The sequence below is a fragment of the Lagopus leucura genome, unplaced genomic scaffold, assembly GCF_019238085.1.
Source record: "Lagopus leucura isolate 7727_CA_CO unplaced genomic scaffold, USGS_WTPT01 Super-Scaffold_100028, whole genome shotgun sequence".
NCBI lineage: Eukaryota > Metazoa > Chordata > Aves > Galliformes > Phasianidae > Lagopus > Lagopus leucura.
The window spans coordinates 2744918-2767817 of record NW_024962279.1 but is presented as its reverse complement, the minus strand read 5'-3'; the positions used below and the strand labels follow the sequence as shown (position 1 = coordinate 2767817).

At 42.6% G+C, this 22900-nt stretch overlaps 1 protein-coding gene across 4 annotated transcripts in view; it reads right to left on the bottom strand.

The window, feature by feature from the left end:
- SLC25A26 (solute carrier family 25 member 26) overlaps nt 1-22900 on the bottom strand; it is a 94277-nt gene that overhangs the window by 27001 nt on the left and 44376 nt on the right. For 3 of the 4 annotated variants that reach the window (XR_006180805.1, XR_006180804.1, XM_042880852.1), the window contains exon 6: nt 9897-9941. The exons of the other annotated variant lie outside the window; for it this stretch is intronic. Coding sequence is in view for 1 of the 3 variants with exons in the window: in XM_042880852.1 (XP_042736786.1) it covers nt 9897-9941 (45 nt within the window). In the remaining 2 variants the exon portion in view is untranslated. The remainder of the gene's footprint in view (nt 1-9896; nt 9942-22900) is intronic. 4 annotated transcript variants of the gene reach the window in all.

The following is a 22900-nucleotide window of genomic DNA, read 5'->3' as shown; positions in this document are numbered from 1 at the left end:
AGGTGTGTCTGTTTTTCACTTGGCGTCATTAGGGACCACACACCCTTCTCCTTGCCACTGCTCCCACACACCACGCTCCAACCCATTAAACTCTCTCGTAAACATGCACATTCTAAAACACCAACAAGAACCATGTCTTCTAAAAAGCAAGTACTAAGAATCAGGTCAAACACACAGCTTGATGACTCTGATTGGTACCAGCAGCAAAGGCCAAAGCTTGCTTGGGTGGGTTTTTATTCTGCCAGCTACAGTCACTGTGTGTCCTCCTCCACCCCCCTCATCATCCCTATCCCATCTTTTGAAATGCTTAACACTGGATGTTCTTTGGAGGAGAGATTTCTGTTTTATGAGCTCAGGAATGCTGCTTAGCAGAAAGGGGAGGATCCACGGCCCTTCTGAGGCCTACTGCAGAGAAATCAATGATTTTATTTTATAACTACAGCACCATCTCACTCCTTTTAAAGATGTATTATTTCTACACTATAACATTTTCTTGAAAGCAACCCGATAGCTAGGCTAAGCTGAGATACTGCTCTCAGGCTCCTGCTCTGCTATGCAGCCACACTCCTCTGGGGCACGGGAACTCATTTCCCTCATTTGCTGACTCTTGATTTAACATGCTGTCCTTGTGACTCGCTTCTTCCAACTTGGCTGGTGGTTATATTTCAGCTGAATGTTTTAAAAATCAAACTGTTCAAGCAACAATGGCCAGCCACAATGTTGTTTGGTATCCTGCCACAGCTAAATAGCTGCAGCTCTGCTTTACGAAAACACTAAAGGGATTTCAGCCTCTTTAATGCTAGTCATTCTTTTTCCTGGTGTTTTCAGAATGTGTTTCTATTCTTCTGTCAACCACAGCAGAAAATGATTTTCATCTTATAAATAAATAAATAGGGAATCGTAATTCTTCAAACCCGTAAGATGCTTTTCTGGAATAACTTACACTCTTCGGACATGCAGCTTTCTTGCAAGTCAGTCCTACTGGATGAAGGATGCATGCTCCATCATAAGACAAAGAGCGCTGCTCCAAAACATCCAGGCATTGTCAAAGCACAAATCCCATCTTCAAGACCCTTCTCATAATACTTAAGGACCATAAGGAACCTTAACCTGAAAGCCAAGGTTTAGAAATTTAATTGCTGTGGCCCCTTGACAAAAATTGTACTGCATTTTTTAATTAAAAGTTCTTCAAATGCATATATATCTACAGTTCAACCTGAGAACTGGCAGCAGTTACTCCTGCTATGCAAAGACCACTATGCAAGATCTGTTGGAAGACAAACAGGAAAACAAACATATTAATGCAGACATTCAGAAGCCCAGCCTATACTCAGTCATGATGGGGGTCTGCACCAATGGTGTTTCTGAAACAGTTCTACATGTCATTCTTATTAATTGGCTTCTAAATCTGAAATCTAGTTTCTGATAACGTCTGGTCTCCTGGTACAGGTCTGTACAAACTGTGATGAATTCCCATCCATCATGCCCACAAATTGACAACAGGTATTTGCAAGTGTCACGTAATGTGGAAAATTATTTAGAAGGGTGGAGCCTGAGACAGTTCAATTAAATTAGGGTAAAGGAGAACTGGAGAACAGGAAGAAAATTCCCCAACAGTGAGGTCTACTGAATAGCAGAGCCAGCCTCCCCAGGGAGGAGAGGAAAGCCCTCTCCTCTGAGTCATTTAAAAATAGACTGGAGAAGGCACTCAACACTGTACTGTGGGGAATAATCCTGCATTGGCAAGGGCAGGATGAGATGACTTCATGCATTTCTTTCCATCTCTGATTTCGATGATTCACCCAGAGCTCCAAACCTGAGTATGCAGAAGAGCAAGAGAGAAGCAAGGAGAGAGAGGGAAGCCAAAAGGAACCAAGAGGCCTGGCAGGACCCTGCTGCAAATTCTTCCTTACCACGCTGGCACCGCGGGCTGGGCTGATGTGCTGAAGGTCACGCGTGGTTTCTCTCCCAGCCCACTGACAGGTCCTTACAGGACTGGTAATGTCTTCAAGAACACTCGTCCACATGCTGCATTAAGTGTGGTTTCAGTGCTACTAATGCAGCGCAAGGCAAAGAAGCTATGATAGGCTGCAGACATGGGTAATAATAGCATCACTGAAAAAATAGGGCCTTGCTCCTGAAAGGAAATACATGCCTTATTCACCTATATGAAGTCACTGACTTCTGATGGAATTGCTCATTACTGCCACAACACAAGACTGGGGTCAGAGCTCCAGGCTCACGGCCTCCAAAGAGGCCAAGTCCAGGCAGAAGTTCATGTGTAAGCCTTGCAGTGATTCTGCTTTTACTAGATAGCCTCTTCCACTGCAAAACCCAAACTGGGAACTGTTAGCAACACAATAGCAACAATCCGATTAGCCTGCTGTCACCACGACCACTCAGCTCCTACCTGCTCGCACTGCACATCTCCTGCAGAAGGCAGCAGGAGATAGAGACTTTTCCAGAGCAGTGCCCATTCCCACTAGCATTCACAGCCTAGGAAGGCAAAATGACAACGAGCACATTACATGAAAGCAGGCCGCCATGCCAAGCCTGTGTCATGTGTATTCTATTAAGCTGAAGGCTGAATAGAAGACTTTGTTTTCCACTTCAAAGGCCCCCATCCCAATCTCTCTCTCTTCCCTTATGAATAACAAATTGGAAATAAATCTTCTGGCTGAAATGCATGGAAACTCATACAGTTGGGGCCCTCTGCAGCTTCCCAGCTCAATCACATGCTAATTTTTTTGTAAACACTTTTATGTGATATATATGTAAATCTCCCTGTGCATTGCTGCACCATGTAAAGCAATACAGCAGCTGTGTCCTCCAGGGACTGGACCCAGCAGGAAGCCTGAATGCAGATCTCCAATTATTCCCAGGGATAATGTTTGCAGAGAAAGGTCCAGTTTTATTTGCAAGCAGTGCCTTAATTTCTTCCTAATGATTCAATTTCATACTGTCCCAGAGGACAGTACCCTCCACTTCTCACCTGAAACATTAGTTTTTTTTATACTGAGAATATAATCACATCTTGACACCCCATTCTGCTGAGCAAAGGGTGCACTGGGAAAGTCCCTCTTAGGATGCATCAAAGGCCTTTCAATCAAAAAAAAGAAAGAAAGAAAGAAAGAAAAAAGAAAAGAAAACTTTACAGTCTCCTTTAAATCCAGGAGGAGTTATATATAGTGCCCACAGACGTGCAGCACTGAGAAGGCTGCTTGCATGTTGAGGACACCTGGCCTCAAGATGGCCCAATAAGTTCTTACTCACTCAAAGAACTCCTTACCTGTGTGTTTGTCATATCTGCCTTACATTCGTGGTAAAAGTTCTGGGCAGAGCTCATCTCCCAGCTTTCTGTTCACAGCACCATCAGGTCTTGGTCTATACTCAGGACACCTACATTATGGGAATACTGGGACAGCACAACACTCACATTTCTCTCTCAAACCTGATGACCAGAGCAATATCCCAAATGCTGCCAGAGGCATTGCAGACAGCGAGACACCTCTGCTTTGGCCTTACTACTCTTCAGTCACCAACAGGTAAGCAGATCTCATGATACACTCCTACATTTGAGACATGAAGCTGAGAAAATACTACTGCTCCCTCCAATGATAAGTACCTGCAGTATTTCTATGCATCTCACAGTGATTTGTGCATATATACATTCATGCAGTCTGAGGGAAAAAAAGCTATGTCCGTGCTTGCCTTTGCTATTTGGTATTTTATTTTTATTCACAACATGGCATTCTGCATGGCTGATCCTTACAAATGCATGGCACATTAACTACAGGAGGAGCAAAATATTTCATAAGCAGATTGCAATTTCTAGACAAAGTCAAAAAGCACGGAGACAAATGCTGTTCCCAGTGAATTTTTATGTGCATATGTGCAGCATGTGTGCAGTACATGCGCACATTAGGATGCAAGAAACATGCAAGCTCAAACATGGGAAAAGTTCAGTGAAGTAAGCTAAGTGTTGACAAAAACATTGAGATGCTTTTCACACTAGTGGAGTTGTGCTCTCTTAGGCCAGTACTGATTTTGGCCCTAGAATTAAACCCACCCAAATCCCAGATAAATCGAGTGAAAGAGAACAAAAGTTGGCCTACATGCAACAGCATATTTTTCACGTTAAAAGCGTTTCATTCCCTTTTTCCCCCTCTATATAATACTGCGTTGATGTCTGTGACCCATTTGGATGTAAATCAAAATGGATGTGCTAAAAGCCTGGTTAAAGAAAATGTCTTCAAAACACTGTTCCCATGGCAGGGCAGAACATAATACGGCAGCCACACTCAGTTTCCATGGCACAAAGGGCCATATACGTGTCTGGGAAGGAAAACACAGTTCTAGGAAATCACTTCAAAGCTAGGCCAGCTTTCCTTAGCATACCCACTGCTGCTACCTGCTAGTAAATAGGTGTTTCACACAGACTTGTGTGAATACACCACAGGGAAGAATACAAACTTCTTCTAAGATTCTTCAACAGGAAAAAGCACCCGAGTCAAGAGGTGAACCCTCTGCACTGATCATTTCTATATTCTACTAAACGTCACTGGCAAGCTTGGAGATTTCTAGAGAGCTCCTTGTGGTACAGGCACAACCAAGAGCATCACAATCTGGCTCTGTATCTACAGACTGCATGGGTCTGTTTTACTTCTGCTGTTTTAAAGGCTGCATTGATGATCCAAGGCCATGCCAGTTTCTAAAACGTGTCTGCAGTGCTGTAAGTAAGGACTGCATTTGTTCCTTCCTTTTTGGTGCAGATGGCGTAGAGCATTCCTTCGACTTTGCTTAAAGACTGTGTGAATGACACTTATTGTGACACTAATAAAGCGAGGGCTGTTTGCTGAACAGCTGTTGGGGACATTGTTCTTTTGTGAGAAAAATGCAGCCGTTATGCTTATGGCATGCACACGCAGAGCTGGCTGCAAATTACATCACGCCTTGAAATGCTGCCGTGGAGCATCTGTTTTCCTGATACAGCACCTAAGCAAATGGCAGACACGTTAGTGGTATTTAACGATTAGGACTTAATCCCTAAATCAGCCCGATCGTTACTCAAAGAGCAAGAGAGGCATGGTAGAACACTTACTACACTGCCTGCAAGGAAATAGGTTTAAAGCTGGGCCTGGTTTCATTTACTCTTGACCTACATGCAGCTGAATGCAGCAGAAAAGAAACTCAACTACTCCTCCAGGAGAAAATGGAAAGCTGTCACCTACCTGCAGAGCAGGGAAAACCATTTTGGGCCCAGTTTGGCTACATTCCTCTGTTTTCTACTGATTCTGTTAAACAGCACCAGATTTGATTATAAATTTTAGGAGGGAAATAGCATGCAGTTTATTGTTTCAATGGTTGAGTTATAAACACGTCTTATTGCTGAGGTAGAAGCATTCTACCAGCTGCCAGGGTAGAAGCATTCTGTACATTTTTCTTTCCTATCAACTTTAAAAATCAGGTGCAATGAAGCTCCAGTTGGTCCTTGCCTCAGAGAAACCAGTGAGCAGTCCCTGCACAGCTTGCTCTGAGGTCTGCCTGCACTGACAGCTATGAGCAGGACTGAGCCCTCTCTCACAATCTGATCTGTTCACTGAGAACCAGCCCCCAGGATTTGAGCTTTCTGGAGCAGGGAACCAAAGGGATGAAGCAGATGAGCACATGTACCACTGCCTTCACTCAGATCAATAATCCAGTCCATCAGCAGAATTCCCAAGCTTTGCTCATTCCCAACACAAGTGCCTTGTGCCTGGAGAGAGCTGAACCTGGGTAGAAAACAAGGCACCTTGTCCATCACAGGAGCAAAAAGCAGCTTAGGAACAACACAAAAACTGTTCTGACCCAACCACCCTTCTGCTACCACTCAGATTCATAGGAATGGACGGACTCTCCCCCTTCTCTTCATTGTCAGGCCCCACTTATTTCACAGGGGGGAAATGTGCCTGCGTGTACTTCGCAAACAGTTCTCTTTGCCTGAAGCCATCCAAGCATTCCTCTGCATCTTTAGGAACTTAGTTTGCTATCACATACTAGCATGGCCATTACAAAACCCCACAGAAGAGATCTGCCCATGCACTGCAGCTTCCTCTCTCTCCCTGCTGCCTCTCAAGGTGCAACATGGTTCTGTACAACACCTGCCAATGTGCGAGATTACAGATTTGAGAAAACTATCTTAAGGCAAAAGTCAAAAAACACGAGTTCACCACAGCTGCAGAAAGTCTCAGGGCTTTGGGTACCAAACAGCAGAGAGACTAAAAGGGAAATCCTGGCCACATTCAGCACAGTCAGTGCATGTGCCCCACAGGTCCCAGGGCAGTGGAGCAGCACAGGCTGTGACAGCTCTCCTGGGAGGCTGCCTGTCTGCCAGGGTTCTCTGGCACATGCAGATGACAGTGTGAAATCAGCCTGACCTTGATGTTATGAAGTCTTAGCAACGTGCAAATATCTCATCTCTGGATGTGCCTGATGAAAAACAAAAGATTCCCAGGATACTAGGTCTGTTTTCTCTCATTAAAACAAACACCAAACGAACAAATAGAAACTTATTTTCCCAGTCTACTCATTTGAGACCTATGTATTTCTGCTCTGTCTGTTCCTTCCCTCTTCACTGACCACCAGACCCTTCTCTTCAGACAACACATTAGGTCTATAAAGAAAGCATTCTTCATTTACAGCTGCATTGGAGCAATTTCTTAGTGGCTCTGAAGTGCAGCCAAGATGCAGAAACATAAAACCCAAGAGGGCTGAGTCTCATTCCACCTGAGAAGGGTTTATCTTACACACAGCACTGTTCTCCTAGGGAGCTGATCATTTCCACTCAGCCATAAGTAGCAGGCTTTTTTGACAAGATGTTGCTGGGCTGAAAACTAGCCAGCAGTGCTCTATTCTGCTGCTTTGTTTTTAAACCCTATTTTGTTGGAAAGCACAAAAACAAACAAACAAACCTGATGCTCCACATATCTGCAGTAGCCCCACAACAGAAACTATAGTTGTCATTTTTCTCAGTTAGGTCTCAGTGAAGAGAAAATATGTATTTAAATGCAATATGGAACAAGTGATAAATCTTTAATGTGCTGTTGGTAGGTGCTCAGACATGATGGTTAGAAGTACTGAATAAAACACCTCACAGAGTAGATTAGAAAGCAATACAGAAAGCATGAACTCCACATTGCTAGAGACATCTGAGCAAATCAAGCATTAAGATTAATTGTCTATTGTTTCTATATTGTGTTCACCTGTATTACTGGAAGCAAACTTGTTTTTGAAGCAACATCTATTCCTTGCTAATTTCTGCAATACTGCCTTGTCAGCACCAACAGTGTAACCAACCTGTTTTGTGATCCATACAGAGATCTCTTTTTTTCCTAACTTTAAACCAGTGCATGGCATGAAAGTTAACTCTCACAGAGGACAGCTGGTCCACATTCACAGACAAAAGAAAACTGCATGTATATTATGTGGCTAAAGCCAACTGGAAGTATAAAGAATAATCACTGCAGCTTAAAGAAAAGCAGATACAGAAAATGGGATACAGCCACTTCATTGCTGCCTACCACCAGGCCTTATTAGGCTTCTTTAAGCTTAATACTGTGCTGCTAGATGCAGAGCACTTTACTCTGGAAGGAAAAGAAAGATGATGTTCTTCCATGTGCTCACTAACTTTTCTTTATAGTGGAAAGCTACTTTTCATTATTTTTATGCTAATCAGCTTGTTTGGGGAATTGTAAGATTGAGCTTATTATCCATCAGCTTGTACAACTTTGTTCTAACGGCTTTTAAAATCATTCATCTGCAGCACTTTTTCCGTGCTGCTCTGTAACGATCCACAGACATCACACCCAACTACTCCTTACTCCACTTAATTTCCAAAGTAACTCCACTGACGCAGTCCCTCAGACAGTGTCTTCAGTTAGCTCTTGTATATTTAGATTTTGCACCATTTGTCTCTCATTCTTCATGCTCCTATTCCTCCTCCTTGCTCCTCATGCTTCTTAATTACTGCTTCTTCATGCTCCTTTCAAAGCACCCACAAGAAGCCCTGCACTGAATCACACTGCTATTGATGCTACAAGCTGATCCCACCAGCTAATGAGGCCATAATGATTTTTCTCCTTTGTTTTACTGTCACGGTAAGAGCTTAATTCAGATAAACAAAATGTATTCTGCCCTCACTGCCTGCTGGCTTTGATGTGACAAACCTTGTGCTCTCTCCATGTGCTAAAGCCAAAATGACTGAAGCATGCAAGATTGATTTTTGCAGATTTCTGCTCCTGGTTCTGTGGGCAGAAGAATATATAGCAAATATATTGCAGCACAATAAACTAACCCAGCTTTGTTTCTCTTCAGGCCTGCACTGACCTCTTTAGATTAAACATGATGTCTCCCATTTAAGTGACTCACTTTGGTAGCTAGCTGTTTTCAAACTGTCTCCTTCAAAGCAGACATTTAAACAATACATTTACTGCTACAGCTATGTGGACATTTATTAAAACAACTCTGCATTCTGAAAACAAATGCATGATGCCGCTGTTTTATGTGGTTTGGGAAAGAACACTGCACTTTTTCTCTCTAAGCACTGCCGCCTCTTGCTCCCAACTTCACTAACCATTAGCAGCTCATGCCAGCAGCGCTGCAAGGAGCTTACAGAAAGTGATTTTGAGACACTAGCTGAGAAACAGATTCCTAATAAGGCAGCCAGAGCTGCCCTGCATCAGGGAGCAATGCCCAGAGCTCACCAAGCACCTGCAGAGCCAGCTGCAGGAAAGGTCTTGATGTCTTTTGTGCTCCTCCTATTCGTAGAGTCCTCACCACATCTGCTTCCCTGAAACTTCTATATGCAAATGTTTCCACTGTGGACTTTGTCCCAGGAATGACCCAAGCTATTAGCACGAAGCAGGAGCTCCCAAATAAGCACACACACACTGAGAACACAAGCCCTCCTTCCTAAATAGAAGCACCAAGGGGCAAGGAACATCATCACCGGCTCCCATCCTTCCCAGAACTTCTTCCCAGTTTGGGTCTCAGTGCCAACCTCTCTCAGAAGTTCAGTACCCTTAACAAGAAGAACATCTCTCTTTTCAGTTCCCCTCTTATAAATGATATATTTTGCTACACTGATTTTCACAATCTGCAATAGTTTTCTATGCTTCCAATCCAGGATCTCAAAGCACCTAAAAAACCCCATCTCTGCTTCATCCTCCTGCAGTGAGGACCATACCATCATTACCATTTAAAGGAAAAACAGAGGGGTGGAGAAACTACACTTCAAATTCAGCTCTGTGCTCAGAAAAATAGACCATGACTCTGTCCATGATAAACAAAGCAACCAGCTGGGGGGAGAACAGTGAGTGCATCATTCTGAAAGACTGCACTATTAAACTATCATCCAACCGATACCTTCTTTAAATGACCTCTGAAATAACGTACACACAGCCAATCAAAACAGCACGTCAGCAAAGTACTGAGTCTCTCCCTGTTCACAAAAACAGGCTCAATCAGCCTTCTCTGTATCATTTGCAATTTCCTGTTACCTCAATGAGCAAAATGCTAAAAAAGTTAAAATAAAATAAAAAATAAACCAGAATAAAATAAATCACACAACACACATGGTTCCCACTCTATTTCAATCAATAAAAACAGTCAGAGCAGCAGATAAGATATCTGGAATGCTGGGGACTAGAATTTAGACTGCATGCCACATATCCATGGTGAGATGCTCCCTGTTGCTTTTCAAATATCTAAGCAAATGATCTTCACATGCACAGGTAGGTCAGTACCCACTTATTGATCCTTGGATGTGCCCATAATTGTGATAATCAAGTTAGACACGTTACCACGGAAAGCCTTTGTGAGCTGTATAACTTACATTTCTATAACTAAAGAGGACTTACCTTTAAGAACTCCCAGAGGGGAAACTGTACCAGAGAGAAGGGAATCTGGTGAGGCGGGAATAGAGAAAAACAACATAATGTTACAAAAGCAAATTAGGTTGGCATGTTCCTCAGTCAGCCAAATTAGTAACAGTTATTGTTCACTTGGTGAACTGCAGCTTATTACATTTACAAATCTTTCAGGATACTTTATGCACTCTGCCATTAAGCGACCACTTTCACTAAAGCAGCTCTACTTTGTTTATCACGTTCCCTGCTGAGAGGTTAATGCATTGTAACCAGGGTGGCCTAGAAGAGCAGTAAGCAGTGTGATCCAGTGCAGGGACATTCTCGGTTTGATGCTCCGCCAAGAAAGCCGTAAGGATGCCTCAAGCAACGTGCTGCCAAGGCCAGGAACACAGCCTGTCAGAAAGACACCTTCAGTAATGTGCACTCACACGGCGCTGCACACAGTAATGCTCTGCCCAGCTGCCCAGAGCTTGGCAGGTCGGGCACCAGCTGCAGAGAGAAACTTTTTGGAGCATCTCTCACTGAGCTCACATTAACAAGCTCTCTTGAGAATTCCAAGCAGGTAATGAAGAGCTACCAAACCCAACCAAGACCCAAGAGGAAAGCTCCCTGTTTCACTTCTCATCAGCTGTAATAAAAGGCTCTTCTGCCCAACAGCTTGCATCTCTACCTCATTCCTTCTGCAGTGCCTGTGCATTTACAGCTCTTGCCCCAATAAATGCTTTGGGACTAACTCAACACAGAGGTAAAAAATAAACATACTGCTCCCTCAGCTCTGCAGGCTCTGGGAGGTGCCTCCACATCTCCCCCTTCCCCAGAAATGATGCATGTTGAATTAGCTTCCTCCTTTTTTTTTTTAATTTTTATTTTTTATTATTTTTTTTTTTCTGCACCATTTTGCTTGTCTCAGAAGGCATTTAAGCACCTTTTGCCATGAAAAGTAGCAGACAGTCAAAATGGATCAGACTCAGTTAATACATAACTGATGGTATTTTTAACATCAGCAATATGAGGTTAAAAACATTCACTGCAGAGATATGAGCAGCTTATTAAATCTGAATTCAGGCTACACAAAGGAATCCGAAACAGTACATCTATTCAACATCACAAGAGTTGAAGAGTACTGTCTCCTTCCCCGTGTTGCAACTAATGATTAATAAATGAGTCTATTAAGTTAATCTGCCAGGCAAAACTAAGCTTGACAGACACCTGCCACAGAAATTTGTTATCTATTCAGGCAGGAAATGGCAGTGAGAAGAAATCAATGTCATTGCTGTACATTGAGCTGACAAACTGAAATCTCAGAGGAAGTTTGTCATCTTGAACAATGAGCAGTATCCCTGGTGGCATCCCAAAGCCCCACAAGAAAGGTCAGGCACGGTTCTTATTTATCAGAGCCTTGAAACTCAACTAGAGCAATTAAATTTCATTTTTAGTACTGGGTGAAAAAGTCCAGCTATTTGACAGTAATGTGTGGTAATATATTTATGAGAAGATGTATGTATATCCACATGCTGCTACATCATTGTTGAATTTGAGTTAAATGGCACGATTTCTTTGCAATGTAAAATGAAAAGCAAGAGAATACTCTGTTACATAGGCCAAAAAATAGAAAAAAGAGAAACAATACCCACTACATTTGCTTCAAATTTGTTAAAGAAGAGAAAAGGAAACGCTCTATATCCAGCTGCACTCCAAACAAAACAAGCTTTCAAATGCTGTCTCAAAGTTTTGCTTTGAATGAGTGGTAAAATTACGCAGCTATTAATAAGACAAGGGAAGCTTTTGACAGGAAGCCCTCTTTTATCTCCATCATTAGCCAGAAGCATTCCAACCAAAGGGAAGTTCTTCACGACTGCTGTTTGATTTTCGGTGTTAATGGCGCTTGCCTTCCATGTCCCGGTCAGGGGGAGTCAGACCTGGACAAGAATTACCAGTTCCCCCCTTCCCCATAAGTGGCTGTGACATTCAGGCTTCCAGAACGCCTGGGAAGGTTTCAGAGGCAGGTCAGTGGGATCCAGACAGCCACAGGGCTCCATCCTAAGCTGCCTGAAAGATAAGCACCTAAACATCACAGATCACACTTCAGCAGAATTTGAAAACTTGCAAAAATAAGCAACCAAAGAAACACCACAAGCAAAGACAGACCCCCGCCTCCATCAAGATCCTAGCAAGAGACGTTCTGCATTTCTTGGGGGTCAAAGTCTCTATTCCAGCTTGTTTGACAGCATCTCAACAACAAAACCCACACAAGCAATTTCATGGGGAAATGGAACTAAAGGGAGCCTGGCTTCCTGCAGCATTGTTTTTGTCATCAGATTCTCTGAAGCCAAATAGTTCACAAGCTGGGTTCAGTGAACTTCCTGGGGCTGGGACCTCCATCGTTTCTCTCTCATCTATTCCAGCACATCACTGAACAGTTCACATTACAAGCCTTCTCCCAAACTCCACCATCACCTCTGTTCTGCCCTCACACGCCTAACTTCAAGAAACCCAAAGGAACTGAAATTCACGTGCCTCTTGGCCACGTTTCTGTGGCCAACGCATCCTACTGGGCAGGAAGCAGCCACGGGCCGTGCAGCGCAGGGTGTTTGGGTGAGCATACACCCTGTTTGCATAAGGCTCGTTTCCCTTAGAAGCCCAGACTAAACAGCCCACACCCAGAAGCAACATTAATGTATGCAAAAAGAAACAGCTCCACAAGGGTAACTAACCCAACTATGAAAAAGCCTTTGGATGCCTTTCAGCTACTCCTCTACCATGACGGACGTGATAAAATCTCATTTTGAGACACCTCTTAATTTGAATCTACAGCATTTGTCATTTGATTCCTTTTCACATTCTGCTTTTTAAAAGAAAAGCTCTTCAGCAATGAACAGAATCACACCCTGCCAGGCAGCGATATTTATGCCTGAAATAGGCTAAGACAACAATAAAAATGTGGTCCACACATGTGGGTAGCTTTCTGCCAACAAATATGAAACCCTGGCGAGTTCCACCAACATGTGATTCGACGCTAATATAAAATAGACAAGAGAGTACCAGTTCTCATGTCTGGCCTAATGTTATATAACCTCTCTGTTTGTTCAGCAGAGTCAAATCTTACACCAGAAAAAATAAAAATGCTTCAAGCTCCCAAACAGCTGTAAATCATTCTTCTGAAGTGTTTTATAGGTTAGTGAAATTGTCAGTTACTCCGGTCCTGGTGTTCCTTAGCACTCAATAGCTAACTTAATGTAATTAATGTTGCAGATTCTTATTTTTATAGATTCGCTTAATTCCTCTGATACAAATGGTTTTCTAAGATTATTTTTTAGTAAGTTACTTCTAGAAAGATTTACATGTCACAGCCAGAGCAACAGATACACAGATCTCCACTTCTAAAAAAAATATCAACCTGCCTGCAAGCATTTAAGATATCATAGAGCAAAAGAAATCCCACTAAATACTGCTTAATAAAATCCGACAAATTTAAGAGGGAACTTAAAGATAGTACCATAGAAATGCATCAATACAGACAACTGGTAGTGGTAATACTCTTTGTAACTAAACCACAACATTTTATAGAATTTAGAATTCTCCCATTCAATAGCTGATGCTAAACTGCAAGCTGACATCGCCTGCTAGGAAACACAGCAGCCAGAGAGCAGGGAGAGCATGCTGAAGGATGGGCAATGAAAAGAAAGTTGAGGGTGAAGGGGAAGGAATGAAAAGAAGAAAAAAAAAAACCTCATTAGCCCCTTCAAAACTGGGATTCCCTGCAAAATATGAGAATTCTTTCACATAAAGAGGAAACAGATGTCCATGGCTGGAATTTGCATGTGGCTTTATTCTCTTCTAGGATACAATAAAACTACTCTTCTTCCCATCCCCCGAGCTAGAAATTAAACAGTGGCATGTCATGCAGAGTCCAGCTGTGCTTTCTACCTCCAATCTTTATTAGCAATATATTTAAAAACAAGAAGGAAACAGAGAAAGAAAGAGAGAAACAAGAAAATCGTAAGAAATGAAAAGCTATGTGGTATGCATTCTCAAAACAAAACAAAAACTACAGATGTTCTCACTAATCTGCGGCACATGTTTGTTTATTCAGGTTTTCTCTGCCTCCAGTTCAGCAGGGCCTTGCTCTCCAGAAGAGCTATCTGTTTTTACAAATGTTAGAGTAAATACTGGAGGAGACACTGGCATAAGCAGCCAGAGGAAGAAGCAGGCTCACCTTGCAGGAGCTTTCTCAAAGTCCCTGAGGAAATGTACCTCTGTCCCAGAAACTCTTTCACCAATGCCTACACCGTTCCCTATATTAACAGGGACAGGAGAAAAATCAGCAGTTATGAAGAGGATTTGGACAGTGCTGATAGCACAAAGGCAATGGCAGGAACATCTGCTCGCTCCAGGGAGAAAGTTCTGCAGTCACCACTGCACAGCTCTCACACTTGCACCTAATCTGTCACTCACGAGCACTTTTATGAGGCTCATAGAGATGCTATCACTGCTGAGCCCTGCATTTATGAGGAGTGCTGCAGCACACTGCCTGAGCTGCACGCGCCAGCCTGCAGCTATCCCACTGCAATTGCAGAGAAAATAATGACAACAACAACCCACTTCTGAGTAGGAAAAAAAATATTTTTCAAGGATACATAAACTGCAAATTTCAGATCAATTTTTCATTTACTCAAGTCCTTCCTACATTCCTTTTTTTCTTTTTTAATCATTTCTTTTTTTTTAAGCAGGTTACAGATGAGCAAAATAACCCTGTCTGCTCACAGAGGTCAACACCAACAAATTTCAACAAATAATCACAGCAAATCAACCTCTGGATTTTGTCTTCTCTTATAATTCTTCACACACTTACTTGCCCAGTACATCTGGATTATGATAAACCGGTATTTCAACTAGAAATACACTTTCCCCATAACACAACTTGAGAAGATAGCATGAAATAAGGTAAGCCCCTCCTTTGGTCATGTCAGAGACCATAGCAATTGGCATGGCTACATACAGCATGGCACAAAGACCTGCAGCATTCTGTAGGGCTGCCTGGAGGCAAAGACACAGAGGAGCTCAACACAGCCATCTTCAGGAGTGTCATGAAGCTGATGAAGTCAACTTCGTTCCTTGCAAACCCTCAATGAATACTGCTTTCCAAACCCTGCTTGATAAATTGCAGGCTCCACAAGGAACCTAATGAAGGTAATTTGTAATCCCAAAGTGAATGAAAGGCTGTCAGAGCCGTCAGCTCTGTTCCTGTAGCTCTGAGAGATGAAACGAATGAGCATAGTGAAAGAACAACAATGTTATCAGCTAAGTAAATGGTGGAGGGCTCTGTTAATAAACACTGATGCAAAGAGAAACAAGTCTTCAAGCAAATGACACCACTGGTAGAACAGTGACCAGAGAAGATCTTCTCTTGCTTGTGTTCCTCAAAGAGACAAAGCAGAAGGTGATTTCCACACACAACATTTTCCTATGAAACTGCACAAACCAAAGAGCGGTGGGCGCCCTGGGGGAAATCAGAGGTAAAGCTCTCAAACTCCATTTGCAAGAATAGTTCACAACTCTTTGGGCTGCACATGTTGCTCTGATACACTGGAGGGGCAAAGGAACTGCATTTAGGAACTTCAGAGCCAGCAGAGCGGAGGGAATCACTGAAACAAAGGCTGCAGCTGATGAACCAGCAGCACCTGAGGTAGTCTGCAGTTCTCTCACTTTCAGGCAAATAACATTAACCCTGCTTGAGCTGTGAGCCCTCAATGGGAAGAAATACAAAATTCCTGAGTGATAATCATCATTTTGATTCAACCACCCACCATCCCTCTAATTAACATTTGCACCTCGCTTCCTCTGGCTCTCCAGCTCTAAAAACAAATTAGTTCCACTCACACCTGGCCTATTCTGAGACAAAACACGTTGAGTCCCCACTGGGTCACTTTATATGGTTACAAGCCATTATTCAGTGATGCCTTATAGAGCTCTATGACACAACTTCCCATACAATCAGATTTTCTTTTAAGCAGCACTGCACACCTGTTACAAGAGCAACACAAAAAGGGCACTCTGTAGAGACAAAAAAGTACATAAGTTTTTATAAATAGAAAATTCTATCCAGTTTTCCCTCCACAAGAAAAAAAAAAGTCTGACAGTACAAAAAAAAAAAAAGAAGCTGTTCTGGAGAGGCAATGTTGATTAGGGAAGGAGAAAGACACAGCCAGAGATCTGGCATAACTGCATGTTCCCAGCACATGGAAAAAAAGAGAAGCACTGAGGCAGATGCACAAACTCAATGCAAGATGGATTGATTTAAGAGAGCCTGATGATCACAGAGCACTAACTTTTCACACGCGTGAGACAGACCATCAGCTAGCTATTGAAGGCTCCTTCCTCAAAGAAACAATATTAACAGCCTTCAAAATCCCTTTCGCAACCCCTTCTTTGCTGGGAAGACAGAACAACTATTAGAAATTGTATAACACAGGGCATGTAAGTCGATCTTATTGGACTTCAAACAAGAGCTGGGCTGAGTAGGCTCTGAATTGGCAAATAATATCCATGTTCTCCCACCCTCCAACAAAGAAGTACTAAAGGAGACACTCGTTTTGCTATTCCTTCTCAAAAACAGCACAGGGGAAAAAAATCCTCAACAAGAAAATGAATATGCTAGCATCAATTTGTACATGGTGTTTTCAAGGCACAGATAAAAATCTTATAGGATAAAAGATGAGTTTAGCAGCTCTAGAAGAATGAAGGTATTGTTTAACAGGAAGCAGATGTATGTCAGATGGCAAACTCATTAAAGTGTCCCATCGTTAAAGGAAACAGGATAACAATGAGCCATCTGAAAAAACCTGAACTGATCAGGAAATATACAAGCCGCAGCTAATCTCCTATTTATTGGTAGGTAATGCCTTTAAGTCATGCACATGCACTGAGTTTAGGACCATGAAGGGCTGATCTTTGTTCTCATGAAAAAAAAACAAAACCCACGTAGGAGCAGAACCCCAGAGCTTGGGGCACAGCACTTCTGCAAAAGTCTGCTGAAGAAAAACTTGAACATTTGCAGAAACTATTACATAAATACGTGGGTACCCACACATACACACACCTGGTTGTGTGCTGCTGACAGCAAAGCACTCCGTTCCATAACTGAAGATATTTTAATGTTCATTTTACATACATGTAATGTTTTTAATGTGAATGTATCATTACAAAAGTGACTGATAAGAGGCAACTATCAAGTGAGATCCCCCAAGTGCAGATATACAAAAATCTAATTCAAAAATAATAAACATAAAGGAAGAAATAACTGCCAGATTTTCAGTATCACACAACAGAACAGTTTCCAAAGCAAGAAACAAGGACTGAAGCACCAGGAATTAAACAAGCAGTTTGTCTGATTCATAAGGCAGGTGGATCTGCAGAGAGGAGGGAGAGCATTGCTTCATCCAGCAAATATTCCATCAAATAAACTTGACAACAGTGCAGCTGTAATTGCACTGACATCAGCGTAGGAACTCTTGTCCTCAGAGTAACAGCTACAGAAAAAATCAACAAGCTGGAAAGAAACATGTGTTTCTCCCTTCCTGGACCTATCTCAGCCTATTGGAGTTTTGTTACAAATGTCTCGTTACTACATTATGATTACAGATATAACACAGCAGCTCTTTTTTTTTTTTTTTTTTAATAAAAAAATAAATACATCCCTCACCAGGAGATTTTGGAATGTAACTAAAAACAACTCCAAGGGAAAATCCATCTCTTTCTCCATACATAAGCCTGATCCAAAGTTCACCGGAATCACTGGGAAATTTGTATGTGTGGCTTCAAGATGTTTTGGATCAGCTCTGTGCTCATGATGGAGGACAGAGGTTGGGCTGATGCAAGGGTTCTGGCACACAGCACGAGGACCAACCAATTCAGGTACCCTCGTGTCCCTCTCAGGATGCAGAGGGTCATGGTGTCAGGACCATCTAGGGATGTGCAGGAAGCCACAGCAGTCCTCCTACACTGCAGTTGAGCCCAAACTGCACATTTAAATACAACTTAAATTGCCCATAAAATCAATGTTAGCTAAGCATAGTCTTCTGAATGTTCTACCCAATGTAAAATCTGGTGTCTTGCTGCATCAATAGCCCTGATGATCTGGTAAACACACACCTGCTTATTTGACTTTTGTAGGGAAAAGAAAAAAAAAGACAGAACAAAAGAATATGCTATAAACAAAACAACCTGCAGATACTATGAGAAAATTAGTCCATTCAGGATAGTGCAAAAACAGCACTAAAGAACAGCTACTGGAGAGGAACAGCTTCCTTCTCCAAAGTGTCTGTCCCACGCAGCACTGTTCATCTTACACCATTATCTCCATCGTGTGGCAGAGAGAAAAAACGCAGATTAGCATTAAATTTACAAAATGCTACTCACTCTTTCTTCTTCATTCATTTATTTAATAAATAATAGTGCTGCTTTAGCCTCACCACAAGACATGGTCCTGTACAAGTTACCAGCAGAGTGACTTGTCTGTGTTATGCCTGTGTTGCACTGGGAGTCCTGTTAGCTTATGACAGTGGTCTCATCCAGTCTTTATGTATTAAAGCATGAGCTTTCCTGAACTGCACCTACAGCCCCACCAACTTCAGCCTGATTCTACATTACAAAAAAAACTAATTTAAAATCCATTACAGTGAATTGAAAAATCTCCATAGGCACTTGACCAAACCCAAACGAACAGCTAGATGATGCACGGACAGACACAGGAAGAACTGCTCCCTCATTATTATTATTATTTTTTTTTACCCTCTATAAATTTTGTCGACAGTTTAACCAATTCTGCAGAGCTGTAACTGCTCAGGCAGGAAGCCCCAGACGCAGAGCTCCGTGCCGATGCTGTGAGCAGAGCTGCCCCAGCCTGCAGCAGCTGCACGGCCACAGGGACCACGCGCTCCCTGCCAGGTGCAGGCTCACACAGTGCACGGCACTGGGGCCCTGGGAAGTCAGCGTGCAGCCCCCAGCTTCCTGCCTGCAGCGAGCTGGGAAAGGACTGGGGAAGAGGCTGCACGCGGGAACCCAGCGCATAGGGAGGATTTGCTTTCAAGAACCTCTCGCAGCTTCCTCACAAGCATCTAACGCTGCTTGCACAGCTCACAATCACTGTAAGGCAGTGGGAATCAAACATCTTCCTAAGCGTCACTCTCAATGATCTAATTCATTCGTGGAGACGATGCTTTTAGAGTAAGCCTTTGAATTAATTTGCTTGTCTTCATACAGTCACCTTCTTTCCGTTTGCCTTGAGGATCTGTCATAACCACAACATTAAATCACAGAACTAAAGGCAAACGGCTTCTCATGTACGGCCGGCTGGACACCAGGACAGTGTGCCAAGCTCCCAGAGCATGGGAATGGGATCTGCGGGAACAAGGGCGCTTTGGTGAGTGAGAACTGAACAACTGGAACATCTGTACGCCCTCAGACACGCACAAGCCTTCTTTTCTCCATTTGCTCACCCTGTTCACATACCCCAGCTACAGATCTAGGCTATCTTCAGAGCTGATGGGAACTGAGCTACAGAGCACGACAGCAGCTAACTCTTGTTCTCTGAAATGCTGTTATAGCTGTGATCAGCAAAGCAGACACTATTAAGATTCCACTTCACCAGTATAAATCATCCCCTCCAAGCTTGGCAAAGCACTTAAGCACATGCTTAACTTTAACTATTGCTGAATAGGAACAATATTACACTTTAAAAACATTAAAGACCAAACAAGTTTTTAGGCTCCTCACTCTTCTTTACGCTCCCAACTTGCCACTAATCTAAAAGCTCCTCCTGAGCTGGAGCTGGGCCCAAGTGTTTTGTTGAACTAATGCCTAAGCAAAGTTTTCTGCTAGTTTGGTGCTGCAACCAATGTGACAAGCAAAGAAAAATGCCAAAGAAAACAGTCTAAACTTTTTTGTAGGTTACTCTGAATATACAGTGAAGAGCTGCAAATGACCTGGTATAACAAACACAGGGTAAGTGTAGGTAATGATGCACCAAGAGCTTTTCACACCACAACTGGGAGCAGAGAAATACCATGGAAGTGTGGGTGGAAGCACCAGGGCCCTGGAACAGGAACGGATGCCAGCACTCCAGCACGTTGTTCTTTATGCAGCATCTGCTGTGCTGATGGTCCCTTTAAGAAACAAACTTCTGCAGAAAACATTGACACCAAAAGGAGAAAGCCAAACTGCACGCCCACTGCAGCACAGCCTCCTCCTGAGGGAAGGGAATAGGAAACACTGTTCTTACAGCTTTAATTCATTTAAAGAGCTTTGTGCATCCAGAAGGTTCCACGAAGGCAGTTTCTTTATCTCGTTGGTTTTGCAGCCATGTCAAATGCCCATTTGCTGATCCTGCTGATGCAGGTACCTCCATAACACACGGGGTGCTGGGAGTTGTAACGCCTGTCATGGGCTCTGTGTGTGACACACAGCAGTGGATTGGATTGACAGATGTGATTTGAACCTCAGTCTTCACAACTGGTTTCCAGCTAAGGAATGGAACAGCAGCAGTGAAATAGTTTTCATGGTAACGGTCATTACAGAAAAATCAAACAAAAATGTTGGTTAGGGAAATAACCAGATATTCGTTCACCACAAAGAATCTTGAGAAATTTTACCTTTTTAATGGAAAGTCTTTGAGTATCTGTCTGAGAAACCTGCCTCAAGGCAGTCTCCAGAACTGCAACTGCTCCTGCAGCAGCCGGATGCTTCCTTCTAGGGGTCAGCTCCAGATCCAGCAGTACAGAGTTGGATTCAGTGATCCTTATGGGTCCCCTTTCAACATGGGATATTCTATCATTCTATTCTCCTTTCCACCAGACACCAACATCTAACTGTCCAGATCAGCTCAATAAATCTGTCAGATGGCAGCTGAAAAAAAAGAACACTGATCCCAATTGAAAGATGCGGTAACTCTGAAGTAGCACTGCACATATGTGGACTCAGAGAACTGGGCTCAAGAGGCAGTGTGGTACAGAAAAATTTAGAAGAAAATTAAGGACCAAAAAGAAGAGGAAAGAAAGCAAAGATTTACCTAATCTCATGCCAAATACCTTTTGCAGTGTAATGCTGAAACCTACTGGGTTGAAAAAGAACAAACTGCTGTTGGCAGATGACAGAACAGGATTTTTCTTATGTGTGTAAGAAGCTGTTCATTACAATTCCCGTAATGTTTCACACTCAACAAATTTTAATTACATTTTTCATTTGTCTTTGAAATCTTCAGAATGTTCTCTTTGCTTAAAACACAATTTTTATCTCACCGTAAGTACCAGTAGAGCACCTAATACAACCAAAATCTGAGGAAGTCCTAAGAGAGCAAAAATAAACCTTGACTTCCAATCAGAAGCTTTAATATTAGTATTTTTCTCTAAACCGTACCACCAAATGCTGATAATGGACTACAAGATCGTGAAAGAGTCAAGAAACCCACAGAAGAACGTGCTGGTTCTGTGCTCTAAAGCTCAATCAGCTTTAAATGCTCAGTTACCACAATGCCAGGAAATGAACTTGATTTGGAAGTCCTGCAGCATTTTCAGTGTTTTAGACCTACAACTAATCTGGAGAGGAAAGTAGGCTTCGAAAGTCATGCTTAAATGCCTATTAACTAAGAAAAAGAATCTGAAGCACAATGACACTGCTACTGTATATTTGTATAGAGAGCAGTTACCACTTCCATCCTTCTCCCAAGCACTCAGCAAAATCCCTGCAACACACTGAAGTTTCTGTCCTCACAAGTGAAGGTTTGGCTCCTTACCTAACTGTTCCATTTCCATTTGAATCCAATGAAGCCAGGTTAAAGGCTGGAAGGCACCTGGGGGCCAGCTTCAGCCAGTTTACAGCCCAACAAGACTTTGGAGCACAGCCCAAGGAACAGGCAGTGCTGGTTGACTTTGTTCTCAGCTTTAAGCCAAGGCTGAGTTATTTCCCCACCACCATACCACAAGCAGTAGTGGCCATCCCAAAACAAGACCTCAGCACAACACATGCTGATAAAAATAAATAAATAAAAAGTGAAGAACTTGTGCCTCTGCATGCAACACATGGCGACTCAAAAAGATAAATTACAAAAGCCTTTACTGTGGCAGAATAGTTAATTACAATCACAATAAAATTCCACCTGTCAGCTCCAAAAGCACCCCACATGTAGAATTTACACAAGCTGAACTGGAGCTGATTCAGGGCATGTCATAACAGTTAGTCATTTCTGTACTGTGCACTGTTAAAATTGGCCTCAAGATGAATTGAGTGCCTGTAAAGGGTGACCATATTTCAAGCAAACCGGGACATGCTCAGCGTAGTTGGGCTGCCCCTTCAGCTGCATTCCTGACTGGTTAATTTTTGCCACTCGGTTTCATGAAAAATATTTCCAGTACACTTTCAAAAAATTCAGCAATCCAGTAAAAATAGTTGGTGGCAAAACTGCGGGAGGGGGGAGAAGAGCAGTGTTAGTTTACACTGAAAGGATTTTGCATAGCATTACTTCAACTGACACTCCTAAGCAAAAGGTAAGAATCAAAATTATATTTTTGCTCACATAAATTGCCTGCAATCCGTCAGTGCCCACAAACTAAAATGCAGCATTTACAACCCAACAGCATCAAACGAGGGTTTTTCAGAATGACTGCTTTGTTCGTGTTGGTGATGCATTCCCACACATGCGATTTCTGGCGCTTGGAGACGACGTTACGAGACCTTCAATCTAAGGGGCCCTGTAAATAGTTACGCTCTTACATGCATTTTTCTCAGGGGGTTTTAATTCAAGAAATATCCTCACTGAGTGCAAGAATCTTGAATCAAGCCAGTGGCACCGAGCACCCTCATGCATTTGTAAGCGAACATAACTTTGGGCACACTAGTACAAGGGAAATAATCAGGCACAGCCCTTCCTAGAGGGCTAATGTGTACATTAGAGAAGTCAGTACGATACAAATGAATAGAAATCCTCCTGGGCTTCCTCTGAA